At 35.1% G+C, this 18,958-nt stretch overlaps 1 protein-coding gene across 3 annotated transcripts in view; it reads left to right on the forward strand.

Annotated features, from left to right (window-relative positions):
* CD55 (CD55 molecule (Cromer blood group)) overlaps nucleotides 1–17,895 on the forward strand; it is a 36,793-nt gene extending 18,898 nt beyond the window's left edge. For all 3 annotated transcript variants that reach the window (XM_021715739.1, XM_008064437.1, XM_008064438.1), the window contains exons 9-10: nucleotides 677–697; nucleotides 17,438–17,895. In XM_021715739.1, the coding sequence (XP_021571414.1) occupies nucleotides 677–697; nucleotides 17,438–17,493 (77 nt within the window). In that variant the 3' untranslated portion in view covers nucleotides 17,494–17,895. The remainder of the gene's footprint in view (nucleotides 1–676; nucleotides 698–17,437) is intronic.
* Nucleotides 17,896–18,958: the final 1,063 nt, after the last annotated feature.

The following is an 18,958-nucleotide window of genomic DNA, read 5'->3' on the forward strand; positions in this document are numbered from 1 at the left end:
AGAGAGTAACTTGTACAGTTCATATCCAGTGCATAATTGCTGGGAAGGAAACTGAGGTCTAAACATATATTTGTTGACTCCAAATCCTGTGCTTTCTCTGATGTGTAATATTGCCTGTCCTAAGTGGCACTCTGAGTACAAGTGTTAACCTCAATTAAGAGAGTAGCTTATTTATTATTATGCATGTGCTTATATGAAAGTAATTTTTGCAATACTTCATCTACAGTTATTGAAAAATATAAATAATAAAGTATATAGTAATCTTGAGTTTAGATAGAGACTGCTGAAGGGGAGTTGGGTTTTTTATAGTTTCTTGATAGTAGGATTGGATCAGCAGTTGTTTACTTATTTAAGTTTTTCAAACTTGTTTCTTGACATCAACCCATTTAACTGAAGTCAGATGGTGTTTGTTTTAGTATTCAGTAACTCTTTCTTGTACTTCATGTTTACAGTGTTGATTCTGTTGAATGGATATAGGCACTGGTGTTTATGTTACTGATTAAGTTAGTAACATATAATTGTTTTTATCAATATAATTATTCCTTCCACTTATGGAAACTTGAGTTGCTTTTGAGTTTTCAAGTGTAGTTTGCTAATATTATATGAAATTCTAGCATATCAGTGACTTTTTAAATTTAAAAATTTTTTAAATTCTTTTTTTCCCCTTCTTTTACAGGTGCTATCACCTTAATATATGGTAAGTTTGACTCTCAGGCAGTTAAAAGAAATAGTTGTCACTGTGGGATATATGATCCATATTCCTGGAAGATAATATTGTCTTCTTTTTAAAAACATTTCTCTTGAAATTTGTATATTTTTAAACTTTTTATTATGGAAAACTTCTTATTATGGAAAACACCATGCAGGTAGGGAAAACAGTACAGTATATCCACATGTACCTAGCCTGATTCAACAATTATCAACTCATGGGTACTCCCATTCCCAACCCCCACAATGGATTATTTTGAAGATAGTCCCAGACATCATATCATTTTCTCCATAAACATTTTCCTAAGTAACCTTTAAAAAAATCCACAATACTATCCCCAAAAAATCCAGTAATTTCTTAATATTAGCAAATATTCAGTCGGTTTTCAGTTTTCCCTGATTGTTATAATTTTTAATTGATACATAATAGTTTACTTTTTATGGGGCACATGTGATATTTTGTGACATGTATATATGTAATGTGTCTACCAAGTCTATGTTTGGGATATCCAGTACCTTGAGTATGTATTATTTCCATGTGCTGGGAATATTTCAGTTCCTTTCTTCTAGCTACCATGAAATATTCAATACATTATTGCAAACTGTACTCACGCTACTCTGCTGTCGAATATCATAACTTATTCTTATCTGATTCTATGTTTGTTCCCACTGACCAAACTCTTCATCCTCCTTCCTATTCACACCCATTTCCCAGCTTCTGGTATCTAACATTCTACTCTCTAACCTCCCTAAAATCAACATTTTTAGCTTCCACATATGAATGAGAACATGCATATTTGTCTTCTATGGCTGGCTTATTTCAATTAACATAATGACCTGTATTTCCATCCATGTTGCTGTAAATTACATGATTTCATGCTTTTTTATGGCTGAATAGTATTCCATTGTTTATATATACACCACATTTTCTTTCTTTTTTTTTCTTTGAGACAGGGTCTCACTTTGTCACCCAGGCTGGAGTGCAGGGGCGTGATCATAGCTCACTGCAGCCTCGACCTCCTGGGTACAAGCCATCCTCCTGCCTCAGCCTCCCGAGTAGCTGGGACTACAGGTGTGCACCACCATGCCCAACTAAGGTTTTCAAATTTTTTTTTTGTAGAGACAGGGTCTTGCTATGTTGTCCAGGCTGGTCTCGAACTCCTGGCCTCAAGCGGTCCTCTCACCTCAGCCCCTCAAAGTGCTGGTATTATAGGCGTGCGCCACTACGCCTCGCCCGATATTCTCTTTATTCATCTGTCCATTGAAGAATACTTAGATTGATTCCATATCTTTGTCATTGTGAATAGTGCTGCAATAAACATGCAAGTACAGATATCCCTTTGATATATTGATTTCTTTTCTTTTGGATAAATACCCAGTAGTGGGATTGCTACATCATATGGTAGTTCTATTTTTAGCTTTTGAGAAATTTCCATACTGTTTTCCATAGTGGCTGTACTAATTTACATACAAATCAATATACAAAATCAGCGTTCAACATATAAAAAAACAAGTTCTCCTTTCTCTGCCTCCTCACCAGTATCTGTTATTTTATTTATTTAATTTATTTTTTAGTTGGAGTCTCACTCTGTTGCCCAGGCTGGAGTGCAGTGGCACGATTACAGTTCACCACAGCCTCAACATCCTGGGTCCAAGTGATCCTTCCACCTCAGCCTCCCCAGTTTTCTAGGATTACAGGAGTGTGCCACCACACCTGACTAATTTCTTTATTTTTTTGTAGAGACGAGGTCTTGCTATGTTTCCCAGACTGGACCCAAATTCCTGGGCTCAAGTAATCCTCCTACTTTGGCCTGCCAAAGTGCTGGGATTACAGGTGTGAGCCATTGCACCTGGCCCAGTATTTGTTATTTTTTATCTTTTTGATAACAGCTATTCGAACTGGGGTGAGATGATCTTTCATTGTGGTTTTGATTTGCATTACTCTGATGATTAGTAATGCTGAGCATTTTTTTCATATATCTGTTGGCCATTTGTATATCTTCTTTTAAGAAATATCTATTCATGTGCTTTGTCCACTTTTTAGCAAGGTTTCTCTTGTGCTATTAAATTATTTAATATTCTGGATATTAGTCCCTTGTTGGAAGAATAGTTTGCAAATATTTCCCCCCATTCTGTAGGTTATCTCTTCACTCTGTTGATTGTTTTTTTTGCTGTGCAGAAGCTTTTTAGTTTAATATAGTCCCATTTGTGTGTGTGTGTGTGTGTGTATATAGTTTTTTTTTTTTTGAGTTGGAGTCTCACTCTGTCACCCAGACTGGAGTGCAGTGGCCGCTCCCGGCCACCGCAGCCTCGGCGACCCTTCCGCCTCAGCCTTCCAAGTAGCTGGAATTACAGGCATGCGCTACCACGCCCGGCTGATTTTTTGATTTATTGTAGGATGAGGTCTCGCTGCCCAGGCGAATCTCGAACCCGCAGGCTCAGGCAATCCACTCACCTCAGCCTCCCAAAGGCGCGGATTACAGGCTGAGCCACCGAGCCCGGCTTATATATATAATTTTTTATGCTGTCTGTGCTTTTGAAGTCTCAACCATAAAATCTTTGCCTAGACCAATGTCCTGAAATATTTTTTTTTGATGTTTTCTTCTAGCAGTTTTCTAGTTCTGGGTCTTATGTTTAAGTTTTTAGTCTATCTTGATTTTTGCATGTGGTGAGAGATAGGGGTCCAGTTTTATTTTCTTCTTCATATGGATATACAATTTTCCTAGCACCATGTATTGAAAAAGGTGTTGCCCTCCCCCTCAAGATATATTCTTGGTGCTTTTGTCAAAAAGCAGTTGGTTGTAAATATGTAGATTTCGTTGTGGGTTCTCTATCCCATTCCATTGGGTTGTGTGCCTGTATTTGTACTAATACTATGCTGTTTAGGTTACTGTAGGCTTATGAGCTGTTTTGAAGTCAGGTAGTGTGATACCTTCAGCTTTGTTCTTTTTGCTCAGTATTGCTTTGGCTATTAGGGCTCTTTTTTGTTTCCACTTGAATTTTAAGGTTTTTTTCCTGTGAAAAATGACATTGGTATCTTAGGGTTAGAGATTGTATTGAATTTTTTAAATTGCTTTGGACTGTATGATCATTTTAACTATATTCTTTTGATCCATGAGCATGGGATGTCTTTTCATTTGTTTGTGTCCTCTTCAATTTCTTTTATCATTGTTTTATAGTTTCTTTGTAGAGATATTTTATTTCCTTGGTTAAATTTCTCATTATTTTTTTTAGCTATTATAAATGGAATTGCCATCTTGATTTCTTTCTCTGTATTTTCATTATTGATGTATAGAAATGCTATAATTTCTGTATGTTGATTTTGAACCCTGCAACTTTACTGAATTTATCAGATCTAAGGGATTTTTAGTGGAACCTTTAGGTTTTTTTTCTAGATATAAGATTATATCATTACACAGAGGGACAATTTGACTTCTTTTTCAATTTAGATGCCTTTTATTTCTTTCTCTTAATTGATTGTTCTAGCTAGGACTTCCAGTACTATGTTGAATAGGAGTGAGAGTAGGTATTCTTGCTTTGTTCCAGTTCTTAGTGAAAAGGCTTTCAATTTTTCCCATGCAGTATGATGTTTACTGTGGATTTGTCACCCATGGCTTTTATTATGTCGAGATATGTTCCTCCTATGCCTAGTTTGTTGTGATTTTTAATCATGAATGAATGTTGAATTTTATTACGTGCTTTGTTTCTGCTTTTTGATATGATCATAGGGTTTTCCTCCTTCCTTCTGTTGATGTGGTGTGTCACACTAATTGATCATGTAGTTGCATCATTCTTACATCTCTAGTAGAAATCCCATTTGGTCATGGCGTACAATTTTTTTTGACATGCTATTGGATTTTTTGTTGTTGGTGAGGATTTTTTGTGTCTGTATTCATCAGGATTAATGGCCTGTAGTTTTTCTTGTTGCTTTCTTGTCTGATTTAGGTATCAGGGCAATGCTAACCTTGTAGAATGAGTTAGGGGAGAGTTTCCCCTCTTTGATTTTTTGGGGATAGTTTCTGGAGAATTGATATTAGTTATTCTTTATATGTTTGGTAAAATTTGATTTTGAATCTGTTTGTTTAGTCCTGGGTTTTTCTTTGTTACAAGATTTTTATTACCGATTCAATCCTACTACTCGTTATTGGTCTGTTTAAGTTTCTATTTCTTCCTGATTCAATTTTGGTAGGTTGTATGTTTTTTTAGAATTTATCCATTTCCTCTAGGTAGTCCAGTTTGTCATCATATAATTGTTCATAATAGTCTGTGATCTTTTGTATTTCTGTGGTATCAGTTGTAATACTCCTTTTTCACTTCTGACTTTGTTTACTTAGGTCTTTTTTTTTTCTTCTTGGTTAGTCTACCAAGTGGTTTATCAATTTTGTTTATCCTTTCAAAAAACTGACTTTTCATTTCATTGATCCTTTGTATTGATTCTTTAGTTTTTACTTCATTTAGTTCCACTCTGACCTTTATTATTTCCTTCCTTCTACTAGTTTTGGGTCTTATTTATTCTTTCTTTTCTCTTTCCTTGAGGTGCATTGTTAGGTTGCTTTTTTGAAATCTTCCTGCTTTTTAAATACAGGTGTTATTGTTGTAAACTTCCCTCTTAGTACAGTTTTTGCAGTATTCTCTATGTTATGCTATGTTGTGTTTCCATTTTTATTTTTTCAAGAATTTAAAAATTTCATCCTTAACTTTTTCCTTGACACAATGGTCATTCAGGAGCATATGGTTGAATTTCCTTGTACTTGTACAGTTTCCAAAGTTCATTTTGTTATTGATTTCTCATTTTATTCCATTATGGCCTGAGAAAATACTTGATATGATTTTGGTCTTTAAATTTTTTTGACTGGATATGGTATTTACAGCTATGATCCCAGCAATTTGGGAGGCAAAGGAGGGAGGATTGCTTGAGCCCATGAGTTCAATATCAACCTGAGCAACATAGTGAGACCTCGTCTTTATAAAAAATCAAAAAATTAGCTGGGTGTGGTGGTACATGTGAGACTGAGGCAGAAGGATCACCTGAACCCAGGAGGCTGAGGCTGCAATAAGCCATGATTGCATTCCAGCCTGGGTGACAAAGTGAGACCCAACTCAAAATAAATAAATACATAAAAATAAAAATTTTTGAGACTTGTTTTGTGGCCTAGTATATGGTCTGTCTTGGAGAATGTTCAATGTGCTGACGAGAAGAATATGTATTCTGTAGCAGTTGACTGAAATGTAAGTGTCTGTTAGGTCCCTTTCGTGCAGTTTAAATATAATATTTCTTGGTTACTTTTCTGTCAAGATCATCTATCTAGTGTTGAGAGTGGGGTGCTGAAGTCCCCATCTATGATTGTATTGGAATCTATCTTTCTTTAGTTCTAATAAATTTGCTTCATATATCTGGGTGCTTCAGTGTTGGGTGCATATATGTTTAGAATTATTTTATTCTCTTGCTTGAATTAATTTTTTTAATCAATTTTGTAATTACTCTGTCTTTTTTTACTGTTTTTGACGTAAAGTCTATTCTATCTGATATAAGTACAGCTATTCTTGCTCACTTTCAATCCGTATGTGTCTTTACAGGTGAGATAAATTTCTTATAGGCAGCATATAGTTGGATCTTTTTTTTTTTATCCATCCAGCCAGTCTATTTTTTTTAAGTGGAAAGTTTAATTTATTTACATTTTAAGTTATTATTGATATGTAGGGGCTTATTTTTGTCGTTTTATTAATTGATTTCTGGTGGTTTTGTTCCTTTTTTCCTTCTCATTATTTATTACTTTGGTGTGATGATCTTCTGTCTTAATGTTTGAGTCTTTTCTCTACCTTATTTGTGTGTTTGCTCTGCCAGTGTTTTCTTTTTGTTGTAGTTTGTTTTCCATGTGATGATTCTCGGTATTTTTTTCTTTCAGGTTAGGATTCCCTTAAACATCTCTTGTAGAACAAGTCTAGTGGTGATGAATTCCATCAGTTGTTGCCTGTCTGGGAAAGATTTTATTTCTCCTTCATTTATGAAGGATAATCCTGCTGAATATAGTATCCTGGCTGGCAGGTTTTTACTTTCAGCATTTTGAGTGTGTCATCCCATTCTCTTTTAGCCTGTAAGAGTTCTGCTGAAAAAAACCACTGTTAATTGATGGGAATTCTTTTGTAAATAACTAGATGCTTTTCCCTTTTCCCTTGCTGTTTCTAGAATTCTGTCTTTGTTTTTGGCTTTTGACAGTTTAACTATAATGTGCCATGGAGAAGACATTTTTTAATTATATCTATCTGGGGATCTCTGTTCCTCTTGTGTCTCTTGGTGGACTTGAAGTTTTCCTCTGTTATTTCATTAACTAGGTTTTCTAATGCTTTCACATTCTCTTCAAATTCTGGGACTCCTAAAATTAAAAAATTTGGTCACTTTATGGTATCTTATAAGTCATGTAAGCTTTGCTCGTTCCTTTTCATTCTCTTTTTTATTCTTCTCTAACTTATTTCAAAATTCTGAGATTGTTGTCTTCAAGTTCTGAGATTGTTTCTTCTGCTTGATCTAGTTTATTGTTAATGCTTTCAAATGTATTTTGTGTTTAATTCAGTGAATTTTTTAGCTCCAAAATTTTTGTTTGGTTCTTTTTCATGATATGTGTTTCTTTGGTAAGTTTTTCATGTATATCCTGAATTGTTTTTCCAATTTCTTTGTATTTTCTTGGATTTTTTTTGTATTTGACTTAGTTTCTTTAATATCAATATTTTAAATTTTGTTTCTGGGATTTTGTAAATTTCTCTTTGATTGAGATCTGTTGCTAGAGAATTGTTGTGTTTCTTTGATGGTTTCATGTTTTCATCATCCTTAAGTTCGTATCTGGTGTAACATTCACTGCTTCTAATTTTTTGAATTTGCATTCATAGGGGAAGACTTTTTCCTGAAGATATATCTATAGTGTTGATTGGGTAGGGTACTTTGGCTTTGATTCTGGGTGCATGCAGTGGTGTTGTCTATGATCTTCAACTATTAACAGCATCATTGTTATTTTCTTGGTGTTATTAGTGGAGGCTGTGGTAGAGTTTTGCTGGGGAGTAGGATTCCAAGTGGACCAGTTTTCAGGCTTCGTGGTGGCAGCGGTGGACTGAGCATTCCTAGCCTTGGGCCCCACCTTTAGCATATGCTGGCACTGATGTTAACAGGACTGGGCAGACTGATTCTTGGGTTTCCAGGTGGCTTGCAGCAGCAGAGGGTATGCAAATTTTCAGACCATGGGCAGCAGGTATGGCATGGGTGATGGCAGTAGCAGTGTCAGGACAACTTGTTGAGTTCCAAGCAGTCTACATTGGGGTTAGCAGTGACTGCAATGAGTTGGGTGGGTCAGTCCCCCAGCTTGTAGTGTTGTATATGGGTGGGTGCTAGCTATTGTGGTAGTAGTGGGTTGGGTGAGCCTGACTTCAGACCCCAGAAGTGCTCAGCTGCCAGTGATGGTTCCTAGATGGCATGCTTGGGTACTGGGTATAGGATGGGACTGGACCAGGCATACTTGTTTTCAGGCCCTCCAGTGATGCATGCAAGTGCTGCCTATAGTAGGAAAGAGTGGGGTGATTCCCAGGCTGCTGGCAAAATGCTGTGGTGGGGACAGCAGTGGCAGTGCTATGGCCCTGCTACTGGGGAGGGTGAGGTTGGTTTCAGTGGGAGCCACTGGAGGCAGGCAGCTGGGAAACATGCAGTTTGCTCACACCTCAGCCCAAACCAGCCTACAGCAGCCACAGCTACAGGTGGTGGAATGTGTTATTGGCATTTGAAAATGGCCAGCCGCCCCTCTGCTGAGGGTGCAAGGTCAGAGAGGCTCCTGTCTGAACCCTGGCTGTGGCAGCCCCTGAACAGGACTCAGTTTGGTGGGGGCTGGGGTCTCAAATTGGCACCATGATGCAGCTGCTTAGTACTTAGGGGTTTGTGGTACTCAATGTGAGCTGTTTTTCTGGAGCAGTGCCATCATGTAGCCTCTAGGCAGCTTCCTATGTTAGATTCAGAGTCTGTGAGGACCAAGGAGCTCTCCTGTAGCAAGGATTGTAGAAGTCTGTGAAGGAAATGTGTATGGCTGAGGGGGGGTGGGGTGTCTGTCATTCACTCTGTCCTCCCTAGCAATTTCAGTCAGAGTACCTCTCCTCCTTCTCCTTCCTTGCTTTCAGTGCTACTTGTCACTTCTATGTTGAATTACGTGTTCTCTTTTAGAAGATATATTCAAAGTATGATTATCTACTTGCTATTTTGGTTACTCTTTGTGGAAGAGGTGAGTACCAGATGCATCCATCTAGTCAGCCATCTTGAAGCCTCTCCCCAGAATATTGTCTTTAATTGTCTCAGGAAAACTATCAAAATGCAGTGAGTATGGGTACATAAGGGAAAATGGGTAAATGCATTTTGTTGACATATTTTGAGAGCACTATTAGGTATTGTATGTTCCTATGTATTCCCAACCTTATTCTTGTTCCATGGTGAAAGACGGTGGTGTGCAGTGAGACTCAACACCCTTTAAGGCCAAGAGATTTAATGGGGTTGAGCAGTGGCTACAGAACCTGAGAATCAGATTGCAGCATGGAGGCAGGGGTGTGGCAGGTTTTATAGAAATTTAAAGCGACCTGCTGGTTACCTATTGGTCGGCAGGTGAGGTATTTTTGGGATTGGCAGGGGCTTTCGCGGGTGTGGGAACGGTGGGCTTTGTTGTAGAAGAAGAACCTGGAAAGTCTTGTCCGAGCCTCCATGTTAGTTTGTCCGGGCACCTTCTTAGGTGGGAGCGCCATTTTAGGTGGGGGCCACGCCTAGGCTTAGTTTTTGGAGGGGGAGGGTTCCTCATTGAGGCTGGCTGGGGCCTTTCACATGGTAATTTTAGAACAACATCAAATCATTTGGCTAATCAATCAAGTATTATTGTGTGCCCGTTATCTCAATGTATCATTCTAATTCTAGAAAGTTATCAATACACTTTCTATCCTCAAGTATTTTGTGATTAATCATAAACTACTCCTTGGCCAGTTCTAGATTTCTGCCCTATCCCAAATAAGACAATACTTGCTACCTTTCGTCATAGCTCCTCCCTTTCCCTTCCTTGTTAGCCACTTGAAGCAAAGTTATCTTTAAAACATACTCTGTTGCTATAGACATAAGCCAAAAACATATATCTGTTTTGCAATTCCTTCTGTTGTTTGGTTTAGGTCTTTTGGAGTCAATAAATATATTATTTGAAGTTATGCATTAATGAGAAGATTACCAAACTCTTAAAAGGAATGTTTGTTAAGGAACAATACAGCTGAATTGGCATACTGATAAGTAAAATTCAATAGAAAAGGCACTTTTATTAAAAAGTGAATATTTTAAAATTATGTACTTATAAACTGAAGTTTTACCATATGTATGCATGAATTAGGCAAGAGATGATAAAACTGAGAACAGTGATAACAGCATTTTACCATTATTTTATATTTTGAATGAACCTTCTCTTAAGCTTAAAGATTTTTCTTGAGAGGGTTCAACAGTTGGAATTCACTTTGTTCAGTCTGTATTTTAAACAGAAATAGATGTATTCTAAATGAAAATCTTAGGATTAAATATTCACAAAAATGATGAGTTTAATAGATAAGCTTTTTTCTACCTGCTCAGTGGCATTCAATGAAAGTTTGAAGTGCTGATTTTTTTTCTCTGAAATTTTTGAAATATATGCTCTGTAATTTTTCCAGAAAATTTTCCCTAGTGTTAGTTGTAATTCCAACTTGTGCTGAGAAATAAAAAGGAGCTCCTTCCTTCTTGAATCAGACATATTGCAACATTTTTAAAAGTGCTCTTATACTTGTAAGATAGAAACCTAAGAGTTATCGTTATTAAAAGTAAAATTATTTTTACCTTCCTTGGATGTCACCTCCATTAAGAATACATGCTTTATGTAGGTTTTTGTGAATTTGGTTTTTTTTTTTCAAAGACAAAATTGTATAAAAGAAAGAGCTTGTGCTTTAGGGTCAAACCAGTCAAACTTTAGTTTCATTTGTGGGTTTTTTTTTTCTTTCTCTTACATCTAGTAATTGTTCAACTCAAGGGATTAACTTAATCTTCTTGAGTCTCAGTTTTCTCATTTACCAGATAAAGATTATGATTACTATTTAAAGTTTTTGAAACTTAATGTGATAGTGGGTATAAAAACTTATAGCACAGAACTAAAAGTTGAATAAAGATGAGCCTAAAGAAGTTACTATGTGAAATCATTACTATTTTCCTAAGATGGATTTCTGGCCAAAGAATAAGAACAGTCTTTTATTCAGGTGTTATTTGTCTGTTTCCTCTATGGCAAGTACTAGACTGAGATTTTTGTTTGTATTATTTCATTTACTTTTCACAGCAGTCCTATAATGTGGCATTTATTCACCATTTTCAGCTGAGAGAATTGTGGTTTTGTAAGGTTTGTACCTTGCTCAAGGTCACAGAGCTGGTAGATGACAAAAAGAGTCAGATGACTAGTTTATCTCGTACTGGGTACTTAAACGATAGAAAGATTTTCGTCCTAGTGACAGCCAAGAAACTGTACAACTCAAATTAGACAATTAGGGTAACGCTGTATTCTATACAAGTATTGCTTTATTTCCCTCCATTGCTGAATGCTATGGCATTCATAAATCCCTTGTGGGTGGATAAACAGGTCAATTGAAAAAATATTAATAAAAAGTTAGAGAATACTCAGTGAAGTACATAAAATATTTTTAATCCTTTAACTATTATATGCTTACTTGTTTATCTTTATGCATCTACTTTAATGTGGCATATGTTACAGACTATCCCAAATCTAAGTGTACTTTCAAGAGTCCTGAATCTTAAGGTAGCTATTTGAAGTTAATAAGATGCTGATAACAGGGGTCTACACTATGTCTTATTATATGTCCCTACATGTGACAAGCTTAAACTCCATTATAAAGTGACTTTAGTTATCTGCCTGTTATTCAGGATTAAGAAGTTGGTTAATATAATCATATAATTTTTTCCATGATATGTTTAATCTGGGAAAGGAAGTGTGAAAATTTCCCTTATTAAAAAATTTTGAGGAAATACAGAGTCACAGAAAATCACATGATAATGACAAGACACTTAAAGGGTTCAGTGGATGTTTCTATGGAGGCAGATTTGAGTCTGCACTTATCAGTCTGAAAATTTAAGGGTTGCTCAAACACACTCTTTCCATCTACAAGTCTCTTTTCAGTGTGAAATCATTTGTCAACAGGCCCTTTCTTTTGCTTCATTAAATACTATAAGCAGAACAAAACCTGTCCACAATTTCCTACGTTCTTCATAGCACATTGGCTGCATTTCCACTTTTTTAGATATGTAGGTGAGACCTTTTGAAGTGTTGGGCAAGGCCACATTTCTTCAGAAAAAGAGACAAACATCATTTAAGTAACACCAGCTCTTGGTAGAATTCTAAGGGTTCTTTGGGAATAGAGATGATACCCTGTATATCAGTGTAGTTCCAATCTAATATACATTTTGTTTGACTAACATCAGTGATTTTTGTTGAAAATATTATAAACAGTTAAAATCATCGCCAGAATCTGGGGCTAGAAATAAGGTTTTCTTTGCAAACAAACTGTTGGCATCCTTTTTTGGTCAGTTTTCTCATTGGCAAAAAAGATACCATTTGATGCAGTTGAATAAATATTTACTGTATACTTTCTACTGTTGTCTAAGCACTGTGCTAACTATTAGAGGTGATCAAATTCGATAATAGGTGGCAAACTGCTGTGCAGTGTTTTAAACACTACATAAATATAGTTCTACATGATGAAGAATCTTACTAAACTACTCCTTTTATTGGAGAGAAATCTATTTCTAAAATTATGTCATTTTCCTATCTAAGAGCTCTTCAATGTAATGATTAGGAACATTGGAATTATAATTTCATTCTAATGAAATTCATTCTAAGCTAATGATACAGTGCTAGAGGATCAGTTAAAGAAATTAATAAGTTAAAATACATTCCTGTGGTCAAAAGTAGCAGTTTTTAAAATCATGTATCCTTATGGCAGTACAATTGTGCCACATGTATATTATGCTAGTTTACAACCAAATGCACTCACTAGTCATATAGCTTTAGCTGCTTTTCTAGTGTCATCTATAATTTCCTTTGTTATACAAATCAAAGGAGTAAAGTTCAGGGACATGGGGAATGGGAGAGAATGAGGATGGTGAGAGAAAAGGGTGAATGGGTAGTTTTGAGAAGAAAGATTATGTAAAAGGGCAGCTATAAAAATGATTTGATATTGACCAATTATTTGCTGAAATGGAATTTCATCTATAATAGACTGAACACTAAAAAGCATATTCTGTAGTCAAAGTTAAACATATTTTGCCCTCCAATCTCAAATGATAATAGTATAAGCATCTTTCCTGTGATAGGGAAATGCTTACATGTCAGTTCTCTCTACTACAAACTAAGTAAATGGCCTCCCCGTTAGCCACGTGTAATTTCCACCTTCCTGAGACTCAGTTTACTCATCTACAAAATGAGAGTGAACTCCACAATACCTTCTAACTCTAAAATAACTTAATTCTGTCATTATATTTGAATGATCAATAATCAAAACATTTAAAATTGAGTATGGTTAGGTTAAAACACTTTAGAATCCTCTCAAGTCTGTTAAAATTTACATTTGAGCATTGTGATACCTTGCCTTAAATGTTTTCTTTTTCTTTCAAAGAAAACATGACAAATGTTTTTTCTTTCAAAGAAAACACAACAATGTGATTGTCAAACTTGAGACATAAAGAAGCCATATATAAAATGCAATTTATATCCTATTTTTTCTTTAACTTGCTTCATAACCAGTACTTAAATCATTGTGAAACTCCACTGTAACATGTAGTTGCTTATGTTTCTATTAACTGCCTTCCCATATTTTTTCCTCTCAAGGAATTGTTACTGGTATTATGTTAATTGCTACCCTAATTCTAGGCATGGGACTGTGGAAAATCAGGGTAAGCAGAAATTCTGATGATGTTTAAAATTTATTCTTGGCTTCTTTTCAGTAAAATATGATACTGTATTAGTAGGTAACTCTTGTAGCTTTATTGTGCTTTTTTGACATATTGTTAGTTCATTTCTTTTGTCTGTCATCACTGTCCTGAATGAATAAACTTTGTGCCTTTCTTTCTCAATATACACAAGGCTGCTAACCACATTTCAAAGAGAAGTGACTTAAAAGCCAAAGTTTCACTTTGTGATCTATTAATCAACTCAGTATATTTTTATTCTACTCAGTTATAACTTATGATAGTATCTGTGTGTTGTGGAGAAGCAAAGAAATCAGGAAAAATCAACTTCTAACATACCATGAAATTGCCTGTGATTAGCTATATTTCTTGATAGATGCCGGTATAACCCCAAACAGCCCAGTTCAGACAGCAGACTTTGGAGTCTGACTGCTCAGTCTGAATCTTAGGTTTACCATGTAGGAGTTATGTGACTGTGAGCAATTTAACCTGTTTATGCCTCGTTTTTCTCATGAGGTAGGAAATACAATACCTACCTCATGGAATTGTAGTAAAGATCATGTGAGTTGCCATTGGTAAAGTGCCTAAAACTTTACTTGGGTACCTAGTAAGCACAAATGTTAAAATACACACAAATCAGTATTATTTGAAATATCTAATCTGCATTGAATCCATATGTCTGATTGTACTTTTTAATTGAAATTTAAATTATATAATTTCTGTTTTATTTTTTCCTTCCCCTCCAAAATTTGCAAATAATTTCAATTATAATTATATAATATAAAATAATATGATACAAAACTAATAATTAAGTTTCAATGCCATGGTTGGCTCTGATGTATTCTGTCGACAAAGAAGATACTTTAAATTGGCCCTATTTTTTAGATTTTACTGTTTAGAAAACGAATTGTGGAGTTTACACAGACTTGAGATATTTCTAAGCAACCTTAATGCCTGTCCATTTTTTTTCATTGATTAATATGAACAAATGTATTTTAATGCTGTTATTAAATTGCCCATTTTAATTATTTGGATAATGTCAGCTATCTACTTTTTCTCCTCTATAATTCTTTCCTTTTTTCTTAAACGATAATATTACTTAAGCCTATTTTAAGCTAAAGTATGTAAATATTCTTTAAATCATGAAATGGATCCATCTTTTAGTAAAAATATTTGACCATTAGGTCTGGGGAAGGAGAGGGTTGTTAATAGTTTTTATGGGTGTTTGTTTAATACCAGTAAATATTTCAGATGTTACAAAAGCATATGAAGTAAGATATAACTTTTTATCCGAATTTTTTTCAGAAAAATTTTAGGAATGTGATTTAGAGCCCAACAAAAGTCATATAAAGTGAGTGAAGTTGATACAGATGCCTCAACAAAACTACTCTAAAAAAATTAAGTCCACCAGTCTTAATTCATCTTCTTGCATTTGTTCCAACTCTTTTTTTTGAAATAGTGTTATCAATTTATCAAATTGTAAATTACCAATTTATAGAGTATTTTAACTTTATCAAAGCTAGTACTTTGGGGCTCCATGGGGCAGAATGTGGTGAGTTTACCAGGTGGCTCTCTGCTTTCTTCAGTTTCTTTATGTACTTTGGTAAAATGAATGGCCAGGATATTTTTAATAGGATGAAAAGTGCTGGAACATAGAAGGGAATACAGTAGCCCCCTTATCTGTGGGATATCTTCTATGACCCTCAGTGGATGCCTGAAACCATAAATAGTACCTAATCCTATATATACTATATTTTTTCCTATGTATACATACTTATGAGATAAAGCTTAATTTACAAATTAGACATGGTAAGGGATTAACGGCAAGTAATAATAGAACAATTGTAACAGTATACTATAACCTAAGTTATGTGAATGTGGTCTCTCTTGCTGTCTTTCTGTCTCAATATTTTATTGTACTATGCTCATCTGTTTTTGGACTCCTATTAACCACAGGTAACTCAAAACACAAGTAAAGGGACTACTGTATTTGTTTTGAATTGTATTTTGGGATATTGCAATAAACTTACTGCTCAGTTTCTGAATCAAGGGGGAATTTGTGCAAACCCTTAAGAAAGAATTTGCCTTTTTCGTGTGCACATTAAAAACACTCCACTTGCCTTATTTTGGAAGTATAGGCTGTTGAGGGTAAGCACTAACTTTATATATGCCTGCCTAGCCTCCTGATTTTATACTGATTTAGTTAAATATTTGATTTTAATTAAGACAGAGGATATAGTTAATTAAAGTGAAAGTGGTAATGTAGCTTCATCTAGTGGTTGTGTTTTTACCTATCAAAGGTTTTATTTATTTCTTTTAGAAGAGTTGGGTTTGCCGGGCTCGGTGGCTCAGCCTGTAATCCCACGCCTTTGGGAGGCTGAGGTGAGTGGATTGCCTGAGCCCGCAGGTTCGAGACCCGCCTGGGCAGCGAGACCTCATCTCTACAATAAATCAAAAAATCAGCCGGGCATGGTAGCGCATGCCTGTAATTCCGGCTACTTGGAAGGATCGCTGGAGCCCAGCAGGTCGAGGCTGCGGTGGCCGGGAGCGGCCACTACACTCCAGTCTGGGTGACAGAGTGAGACTCCAACTCAAAAAAAAAAAAAAAAAAAAGAAGAGTTGGGTTTGTATAATAAATCTTAGTTTAGGGATGAGAACATAAGCGAACGCTTGATTTTGCTTTTTGATTGAAGTTAAAATTATAAAATTCAATTAGTCTTTTCCTTCTCTACTATTTAGCTCTTATAATATACATGAGAACAACAAAACAAACATATCAATGTTATGTTTCATAATTTAAGTGTGACTGGTGGTGCCTCAGAAATAAGACTTTGTGGTAAATTATAAAAGGTATACATGGTTCAATAAAATCACATTTCTGTATCTTGCAAAATATCCATTAATACAGTTGACTTGGGGTTTCTCGATGGCTTTTAAAAGATAATAGAGTATGAAAGACTAACACATTTAATCTCTCATTGCTATGACATGTCATCAGTTCTGGACTTGTTAGCAGTATGCTTATCATTTCATCTTGTGTTTTGTGTTTCATTTATTATAATAATTAGATACTATAATGCCACAAATATGGGGGGGTGAGGAATGATACATTAGGACTTAAAAAGAATGCCTTTTTTATGACAATTTGCATTCTACCTTGTATTTGTTTCTCCTTTTGCTTACTGGCTTTTAGAGTTTTCCATGTTTAAGAAATTATGTGTTACAATATCTTTTTTATAGGTCATTTTTTGTAGATCTAAAAGACATCTCTTTTATGTCTTTATATAAAATTATTACATAAAAATAACTTGGTGTAAATTCATCCAATGTATCTATGAAGCTTTCTAAGTGTCTTAGTATCTTAGTGAATCTTCCCTTTATTCTACATTGTAGTATTCAGAGAGTCTTCCTTGACTTTAATTTTTTTATTTTTATTTTTGATATCTCCTACCTGTAGGAATTCATTGACTCTTAATCTGAACATACCTTAATTGATTCTAGGTTGGCCACTGTTCATCTCACGAAACTAAAAACTCTTTGTCATATTTTAGTTATTGCGGTAGCTACTAAATTATACTTTATAGAATATTATCCACACTCTAAAAACTTACCAATTTGTTATTTGTTTTTTGCCCCAAATTAATTGATTATTTTTGATAATCACATAGTAACTAAAAATTGATGTTTGTCATTAGTCAATAAAATTATTTTGATTGTAACTTTTTTTTTAATTTTCAGGAGACACATGTTTAACATTGACAGTTTTGCTTTCGATACTAGTATCCATTGGCTGACTGACTTAGTCAAAGAAGAGTTAAGAAGAAAGTATATACAAGTACACAGACTGTTTCTAGTTCCTTAGACCTATCTGCAGGCATGGATATAATAAATGAAATAGTGCTCTTCATTTCTAATGTTATCACTGCCTTTAAGATGTGTTAGGAATGTCAACAAATCAAGGAGAAAGGATTTGTTCCTGGAATCACATTCTTAACACACCTAAACCTCTTAGAAATAGAACAACTCAAAGAATTGAGTGATCACTTTCCTAAAAGTGTAGGAAAGTATAGAAATTTGTTAATACTTAGAATGGGAGCATGAAGAAAAGAAAATAAGTGATTTTTCCCCTGCTAGATGTATAATGTTATTTCTACTTAAAAAAAAAATTAAAAACATTGGACATCAAAAACAAAAAACTGGATTCAGTCTCTTCTAAGCAAAATTGCCAAAGAGTGATGAATCACATTATAACATAATCCTTGGTTGTAAAACATTTTCTCTTTTCTTATTCCATTAAAATGATTCCGAATGGGTTGACAAATTTTTTTTTTTTTTTTTTTTGAGTTGGAGTCTCACTCTGTCACCCAGACTGGAGTGCAGTGGCCACTGCCAGCCACTGCAGCCTCGACCTGCTGGGCTCCGGCGATCCTTCCACCTCAGCCTTCCAAGTAGCTGGAATTACAGGCATGCGCTACACGCCTGGCTGATTTTTTTGATTTATTGTAGAGATGAGGTCTCGCTGCCCAGGCGGGTCTCGAACCCATGGGCTCAGGCAGTCCACTCACCTCAGCCTCCCAAAGGCGTGGGATTATAGGCTGAGCCACGAGCCCGGCTAAGCAAAATATTTTAAAGGAAAAACATGCTAATGAGCCGAGAGTGTTGATTATAGCAAGGGAGGAATATAGAATGAAAGACTGATCCTTCCTTTGCAGGTAATGAACCAGGACTTAGCCCATTACTTGTATGTTGGATAAGCTACAATTTTGTCCTTATGTGACAATTTTATTTTATTTTTTAGAAAGCGCCCTGTGAAAGGTATCTCTGGCTTTCAGTCTTTAAAAGTAACCAGGGATATTACAATATTAATATAAGAGAAGATTACATATTTCTGAAGTGAAATGTTCATAGCCAAGTTGTAAATCTTATTCTTTTATAATGTTAAGATTAATTTATTTCTATTTATTTGTCAGCAAATATATTGGTATTACCTATATAACAAGAAAAGCTCAAGAAGACATGTAAAGAAAAATCCATTTTCACTAAATAGAAATAAAGGATTGATCACATATTTTTTTGGTCTTTATTTATTTTCTTAAACATTAATATTTTATTTCTAAATAAGAGATTTCCTTCCTACCCCCCATAAATAGTTTAGAATGCTGTCCTCTTGTTATTCTAGTGTGAATCATTCTCAGTTACTTTTAAATTATACTATATTGTACTTTTCGAAATGAGAGTGTTGATGTTACTTGTTATTGA

This window comes from Carlito syrichta, unplaced genomic scaffold (assembly GCF_000164805.1).
Source record: "Carlito syrichta isolate Samal-C Ts95f unplaced genomic scaffold, Tarsius_syrichta-2.0.1 Scaffold307338, whole genome shotgun sequence".
Lineage (NCBI taxonomy): Eukaryota > Metazoa > Chordata > Mammalia > Primates > Tarsiidae > Carlito > Carlito syrichta.